We start from the raw sequence: 8665 nt of genomic DNA on the forward strand, positions 1-8665 counted from the left end.
AGAAATGAAATTTTAACATTCCCACAAAACAAAAGAGAAACTATATCAGCCTATTAAGTAATAGGCTTCAACGTTGCTCAGCCAAATTCTATGGTTCGACATGTTCAATCATAGATATCATTCTTGTTTGCGTAGAAGTCATGTTTCATGCACAATGTTAAGTCTGCTGATGAGATCTTTCACAAGATATCTTGGCACGTGATACTTTTAATTTTGTTATTAAATTTTATATGATATCATATTTTACATAATAGAAATCTACACACCAGGTCTCCATAAAATGATGTTTGTTTTGGAATGGTTAGCTGACATGTGTCAGTATTGACATGACTGTACTGAGTTTGATTGCAAATTGATTTATTCTGACATTTTCTTATTGTCATCATGATTACCTCTAAGACCAATGTAAAAATATTAGCTAACGCTCAGCCATACCTCATGGAGTGGCAAGCATGGAACTCAGAGTTCCTAATATAGAAATGAAGTTTCATGCACAATTACAAGTCCACAGATCAGTTTCTTTACAAGATATTGTGCTGATAAACAGACAGACAGAAATTAAACTTTTCCAGCTCTTCAAGGGACAGGCTTCGCTGACGCTCAGCCAACAATAGGATTCCCATGAAAATCTGTACACAATATTCTGAATTATTTGAGATTTTCTGTGAAAGACAATTGTTTTTATTGAGAGAATTTTATCAGAAAAGCAGTAGAAGTTTTTTTTGTTAACTAGATACGTAGAGGATACCAATTTTAAGTATTTGTGGGTATCACTGAGCTATTTTAATCCTCCATCCTCAGTCCAGGACCTTCTTTACATGTCTACCAACCAAGCATGTATTTGGCCCATCACTAGGCTGTACAGTATATTGTATTGTATTTTTTTTTATTTCCCTGTTTTTTATCATTTAATATGTAACTTGTAAGTCATACACACAGAGTGTTCATTTGAAAACTTCAAACTCATATTAAAATACCTACTTATAGCCCAAGTATCAAAATTCTGTAAACTGGAGTGTATAGTACTAATTGAGGGAATAAAAAAATTTATTTTCAAAATGGGGGTGCTCAACCCCATGCCCCCCCCCCATACCCAAAGCCAAAATTTTGAAATGGCAACTAATACCTTGTGACACCTCAAATTGAAGCTCATAAAAATGCTGTATATTGGTATAGTAATAAGTCAAGGCGTTTAGTATCAGCAGCCAATAATGTAATTTCTTACACAACAATTATTAGTCTACAAACTACCATATTACTATTAATAACACAACACCATTACTTACTGAATGCAATGATATTGCCAAAAAGCAAAAGGTTTTGTGTAATATGAACATAATTACTAATCTCGCTATCAGTACTTGTAAGTAAACAGGACAAGCCTTATCATTTTTTTTATTTTTCTTATCTGCAGTATTGTTGGAGACTGGTCCAACAAGGCTATCTCTGATCATGTTTCAACACACCAGTCATTTGGGAATGCAGAATCATTTGTTTAGTGACAGTGGTGCGTGTTGTACGTCTTGCCATTTCAAAATTTTGGCTTTGGGTACGACAGGGCATGGGAGTGAGCACCCCCATTTTGAAATTTTTTTGTTCCCCCAATTAGCACTATACACTCCCATTTACAGAACTTTGATACTTGGACTATAAGTCTTTTAATACGAGTTTGAAGTTTTCAAATGAACACCCTGTATAATATAATGTCATAACTATTTGATTTTACAAGTAATTTTGATTGTACTAGTTGCACAGAAGAAGATAAATCATTCATTCAGACGTGGTGTATTGAGGTCCAGGGGATTATTTTAGTTAGTTTTGAGGTCCGACACTAGGGCTGCGCCACGTAACTTTGATTGTTATCATTTGAATACTTCTGAGTGAAATTTCGTACTCCACAGAGGGCAGTTTCAGCATTCACTTTTTCCACGCCTCAATTTATAGCATTGGATAAGTTATCTCTTCTGTAATTAATACAATGAAAGATAATAATAATTATATTTATTATATAATTTATTATAATGATAACATATAGAAATGTTAGAGAAATTCAACTCCGTCAAAGTAACGTGTCATTTTTTTCAGGGAGCTGAAAGTTCGCAAGTGCGGAAACCCCGATAACACAGTTTTCAACGTTCAAGAATACGTTCGTGAACAGACACAGAGGGGGAGTTGTCCTCCTTGCAATACATAGAGTAACAATAGAGACATAGAGCAAAAACTTTCCTCAAGGTTATCGGGAACACAGAGCCGGAGACGTATAGAGCTACACCTGTGTGCAGAGATGCCTTCTTCTGTGGTCTGTTCATGTATTTGATGTATATTACTATTGTTATTTAAAGACAATTATAAAAGGGTACACTTTGTATTTGTAGCTGATACGCTCTAAGTTTGTTAATAGTTTACGTTAGGTCATTTTGTTAAGTTTTAATATATTTTATAGTAAAATGAGCTAGTTTAAAATGGTTCGTAAATAGTATGTATATTTTTATGAACCGATAATTTGGAGTATATTTTTAAAGATAATATTTTCTGTAACGATCAAGGGTAGTTGTGTTAGCCTATACAGGCAGCACATTCGGAGAGTGTACAATGCTTTATTATTGTTTATTAGGAAAGAGCTATAAATCGTAGAGAGAAATGCTACATACATATCAGGCCTGTGAGGAGTTCGGGAATATTTAGCTTACACTATAAACAATTGAGTAGTCTGTCATGGCGACTGTGTGTTTATGTCACCTGCCAGACGAGCTTCTTCTGTTACTCTTCTCCTACCTGGAACCAATGGATGTGTGTATGTCCGTCGCTAACGTCTGTACTCGCTGGAGGACTCTCGCCTCTGACTCGCTGCTGTGGAAGAGTCTGGTGTTCTCTGTAGCCAAGAGTGCGAAACTCGAGATCGTGAGTGACGCATTACGTCAAATGACTGAGTTACGGTACGTGAAGTTCCACTGGCGCACGGACATCTCCGAGCTTGCAGAAGAGCTGTGCACCAATTGTCCCCATTTGGTCGGGATCGATTTGATCTGTTGTGGTTTCATCGAGCCAGGGTTCGTCAGACGCATCGCACACAGCTTTCCTGATCTCTGTGAACTGGGGATGGGCAAGTGTTGGTCCGTTCCGAGTCAATGCCTGGACGATGTCGCTTTGTTGACAAACTTAACTCACCTGAACCTATCGCACAGCTCGTTGTCCCCTGAACAATTCACCGCCGTTTCCCTTCGTTGTAAGAAGATCATTTCGTTGAATGTAGATTATGTCCGGGGTTTGCCGGAGGAGAATATAATACGATTTGTTGCTTTAAGGAGAAACACTTTACAGTCTCTGAGTGTCTTTGGGGAGCTGTTGTCCGACAATATTTTCCAACATTTACAGTGTTGCGTGAGGCTAAAACTGCTACATGTTTCTACTTGTAGGAGATTTACAGATAAATGTTTCACCAGCATAAACCAGTTAAAAAGTTTAAGATCGTTGACTCTAAGGAAATCTGTGAATTTCTCTTCCAAAAGTTTGTACAATTTTTATTTTTATTCGGATATTGTAAAAAGTTTGACTCACTTGTACATATCAGCGAAACGGTCTGTAAATAGTGAAGATGTCAGCGTATGGTCAGATGTCAATTCGAGTATTGATAGTAATTTTGTAAACCAACATTGTACCTGCATTTTGACCAAGCAAGGTTTTGAAGTAGTAAAAATGCAGTATTAAAAACTTGTATTTAACTCTAAAATTAATATTAATTACTATAATATGTATTGATTGAAAGTGTATCCTAGTGAAAACCGAGCACAGCTATGACAATAGTAATTTTCATTCAGTTTAAAGCAAAATTTATATCATTTTTCTGTATTAACTCTTGAACTGGCAGTAACTTTTCCTCAGATGGCAGGCCATGTTTTTAGTGTTATGTACCTGTACTTTAAACATTTTTACTATGAACTTATATGTGTAGTACATAAGTTTTTCAGGAAAATTAGGAGATAATTATGGTATAAAATCATTATACGTAAACCATAAAGAATTACTAGGCTGACTTCTTTAAGTGGTGAGACTGCCCCTGGTAAAGTGTGATAATAAGTATTAGAATCTGAGAGAGCCAATTTATTCTTCATTTTTTCTAGTTTCATAAAATATATAATGGTATCCAGGTTCTTTTAAAGAAAAATTATATGGGTACCGGGTGTCTTGAAAGTCTCCCCCTCCACAGTAAAATTTCTTATGAATAACTAGCGGGCCCGGCGCGCTTTGCTGCGCATTTCAATAATTTTTTGCAAAAGTTGCCCGCGGCTTCGCACGCAATTTCCCGTTGAAAACAGTACACTATATTCACTTATTCTTTTTCTATCACATTCTAAACATTGCTGAGATAATTGATAGTCGTTCCATCGTGAGCCTCTTGGGCGTATTATGAAGGTATGTACCATATTCCTGCCTCTATCTAGCTGTTACCCACGGCTTCGCACGCAAATCTTAAGAACCGAAGTCCTTATATTACTTAGTAAATTTTTTTTTACTATAATAAATTTTAGATTAAATTAGTTATATCTCCGATGCCACGATTGAGCTTGCTTTGTTGTCTCGATCGAGAGAATATGTACACACGGAGTTTTGAGAACCATACTTCTGTCAAAAAAAACAACTAAGGTTGATTTTATAACATTCTTTATATTTGTAGCCAACGTAAGATAGTAATTATGATATCTGCATTACTCTTCTGATCAAGCATGAGCATGGTTTATATTAAATAAATATTGCAGTTAAAGGTGAATTTTTACGTCAAATTTGAATTGTATTATCTGGATAGTAAAGTCTATGTTTAACAGTGATTGCAAAAACAGTTTAAACAAAATTTGTCGTTTCTCTTAAGCTTACTCTATGCTTTAAAACTATAAGTGTAATATATGTTTACAAAGAACAGCTGATTAAAAATTTGAAAAGACGTTAACATATGTTTGCTGCAATGCATTTCTTATGGGTATTTCTGTAACCAGTGGGGCGGAATCCTGAATCGGGAAAGGGATGGGCATAGCTTATAAACCTTCTCCGTGGAAAAATACATATACGTACAAATTTTCATCATGATCGGTCCCAATAGTTCACGATTCCATAAAGGACAAACATACAAACATTCATTTTTATATATATAGAAGATGGAATAATTTACTTTGTGGATTGTTTATATGACCAATTGAGGGTTTTTTATGTATGAACATTTTTTACTCCCCCCCCCCTCCCAAATGTGGTATTTGAGGGTAAGTAAAAAATTTTAAATAAGAACCTCTAGCAAGCAACACCTCATTTTAAAGGAATTAAAAAAATAAGAAGAATGGCACAAATTAGAGGTCTCTAATTTTACCATTATAATGTCGACTGCCACCCATAAATCGATTCAGATCAACATTAGAATGTTGATTGCCAGTTCTAGAGTTAATAAAACAGACTGTACACTTAGTTTAATAGTGTAGGAGCTGAGAGCCAACTTGTATAAGCGTACAACCTTGTTTTTCTTGTATTCAACAGAGGAATTTTTCCACCGTGATTTTAAACCAAAACAGTACCAAATCCTTTTCTCTGACAAAATAAATGTAAAGATTGACACTGAAATTTGTTAGAATTTTTTTTAAATGTAATCAAAATAAACTAATTTGTCTTAACAAATATTGCCACAGAAGAAGCTGAGATCTTTTCATGTATTTATACCTTTAGTGAAATGAAAAATCTTATTGAATGTGTTGCCATAAGACTTTTATTAACTGTTTGAACTGGCATTGTGTTTTGTTTCATGCTATTGTGGTTATCATCGTTGACCGCTGTGAACAGACTTGTACCCTTGTAGACTGAGATTTTACACCTTGCTTGAAAACAAAACATATGTCACTCTTTTAGTAGTTACAATTACATATTTAACATATATTGTACTTTTAAAAATTACTTAACACGTTCACGACGATGTGTACTCCATCACGTCGTGTACTCCATCAGTTACACGCAATCTTTCACAATTGCCGTTTTGTACCCCATCAGTTACACGCAATCTTTCACAATTGCCGTTGTGTACCCCATCAGTTACACGCAATCTTTCACAACTGCCGTCGTGTACTCCATCAGTTACACGCAATCTTTCACAACTGCCATTGTGTACTCCATCAGTTACACGCAATCTTTCACAACTGCCGTCGTGTATTCCATCAGTTACACGCAATCTTTCACAACTGCCATTGTGTACTCCATCAGTTACACGCAATCTTTCACAACTGCCGTCGTGTATTCCATCAGTTACACGCAATCTTTCACAACTGCCGTCGTGTACCCCATCAGTTACACGCAATCTTTCACAACTGCCGTCGTGTACCCCATCAGTTACACACAATCTTTCACAACTGCCGTCGTGTACCCCATCAGTTACACGCAATCTTTCACAACTGCCGTCGTGTACCCCATCAGTTACACGCAATCTTTCACAACTGCCGTCGTGTATTCCATCAGTTACACGCAATCTTTCACAACTGCCGTCGTGTACCCCATCAGTTACACGCAATCTTTCACAACTGCCGTCGTGTACTCCATCAGTTACACGCAATCTTTCACAACTGCCGTCGTGTATTCCCTCAGTTACACGCAATCTTTCACAACTGCCGTTGTGTACTCCATCAGTTACACGCAATCTTTCACAACTGCCGTCGTGTATTCCATCAGTTACACGCAATCTTTCACAACTGCCGTCGTGTATTCCATCAGTTACACGCAATCTTTCACAACTGCCATCGTGTACCCCATCAGTTACACGCAATCTTTCACAACTGCTGTCGTGTACTCGATCGGGTACACGGGGCTTTCGTGAAGTGCATCGTGCGCCCGATGGGGTTCACATTGTTATGCAATTCCTTATTGCGTTGTTACTGTTTGCCTGTCTTGGTAGTTAGTTCAATTTGATCCCTCGCTTAAATAAATATCTCGGACTATCGTGTACCTCATTGGGCGCACCATTGCTTAATTTTTTTAAGTAAATTAATTTTTTAGATATCCCTTTGAATACACAGAAAAACATTTAAAAACCATATTGAAATAAATTTTTTTGTGAACAATTTTGCGAAACCTCCATACTTTTCTCGTTATACTTAGACATTTAATATAAAAAAATTACAGTTTTTTTTGCAATAATTATTATTGAAAAAAATCAATGGCAAATAAAAAAGTATGGAAGTAATCATTGTGAACGTGTTAAAACTTGATTGTTATGTATAACTGTGTCTCAGAAGTTGGTTTATAGTTTAAGTATGTGAAATAATGAGCTTTTTGGGTGCATTTGAACAACTCACTGAGATATACAGAAACTGTACCAGTTTTATTTATTATGTACACTGTTGCTCCACCACTTTTTTACTAATTTTTGTGTTTTCTTTTTGTTTTTTTTATAAATTATTATTATTTTTCTTGGCATGCTGGAAAATAATCAAGCAGCATTATTGTGAATTTGATTATTGTAATTTTAAACAGTAAAAGTGATACCTTAATATTTATAGTTGTTATTTTTGAGTTTCATTTAATTTTATGCCTGTAAAATATAAATAATTTTTCAAGAGAGATTGTAGAGAAAACTGTCTGGGAGGCATATAAAAAAGTTAATATATGTATTTAATACAATAAACTGTTTATAATACAGTAATACAAATTATAACGCTACTAGTCAGTTTTATCAAAGAATGAAATATTTTTAGAACATATCATTAATTGCTATCAGTACAAAAATTCATGAAAAATTGTATTGTCCATTAAATTTATTGACACAGAAAGGTATACATTTTTGAAGCAGACATAACAGCTGGGCAATATATATAAATTTGATTTAAATGTTTGTTTAAACAATTCCTTGTACATAATTTTTTAGGATTTACTTCAAAATCGGGATTAAAATAATATTAACTTGTTAAAACCCTTATCCTGTAACTACAAATTGCCTAGAAGTAGCAGTATTGTTATCCTGTAGTGTCAGGTTACCTAAGAGCTTTGCACAAGTGTTATTTAAAATTGTCTAAAAATACAAATTAGGAGCTATATGTTTTGTGTGTGAGATTTTAGAAGAAGATGAAGAATAATACTAGTATTTAAAGTAGGTCTTAGAAAAATTTAAATTTTTTATGTGGAAATCTTTTTGGAAAAGATTTTTGACACAGAGGGGTTGGTCTGATATGCCTTGTAAATTGGTGCTGAGAAGTTTATTTGTTTTGATATTTTATTATAAAGAATGTATACAATGTATAAATAAACAATGAGGGGGCCATGCTTATAAAATTAGGTTGTGAAAAAAATATAAATATGACAACCTTTTTGTGTTAAATTTCTTCTAGTTTTTGAAAACGTAAATGCTATTACACTTATAGGGAAAAAGCTAGTTACAAAACAAATAGCGGTTATGCGGATTAATAAAAAAACGTGAGTATGTATGTTAAAGTTTGGTAATAATGCCTCAGGCCAGTTTTGAAGAATTGATTTTCATAACATATACTGGTCAGGTGTTGTTGGCCAAAGGTGTGTAAGAAACGAGCGGAAATCTTAGAATAAAATTATTATTCCATTTTTAAGTTACGGTAATTGTCATCATGCTTCAAGGAAAAATATTGAATTCATTAACCTTGGATGTACAAGGAGGCAACCATATGCAACC

The 8665-nt window shown here is 34.8% G+C and overlaps 1 protein-coding gene across 3 annotated transcripts in view; it reads left to right on the forward strand.

Moving 5' to 3' along the window:
- Positions 1-3620, forward strand: part of LOC124367379 (ras-related protein Rab-37) — a 275711-nt gene extending 272091 nt beyond the window's left edge. For all 3 annotated transcript variants that reach the window (XM_046824145.1, XM_046824146.1, XM_046824147.1), the window contains one exon: positions 2086-3620. In XM_046824145.1, the coding sequence (XP_046680101.1) occupies positions 2086-2194 (109 nt within the window). In that variant the 3' untranslated portion in view covers positions 2195-3620. The remainder of the gene's footprint in view (positions 1-2085) is intronic.
- Positions 3621-8665: the final 5045 nt, after the last annotated feature.

This window comes from Homalodisca vitripennis, chromosome 8 (genome assembly GCF_021130785.1).
Source record: "Homalodisca vitripennis isolate AUS2020 chromosome 8, UT_GWSS_2.1, whole genome shotgun sequence".
In the NCBI taxonomy this organism is placed as follows: domain Eukaryota; kingdom Metazoa; phylum Arthropoda; class Insecta; order Hemiptera; family Cicadellidae; genus Homalodisca; species Homalodisca vitripennis.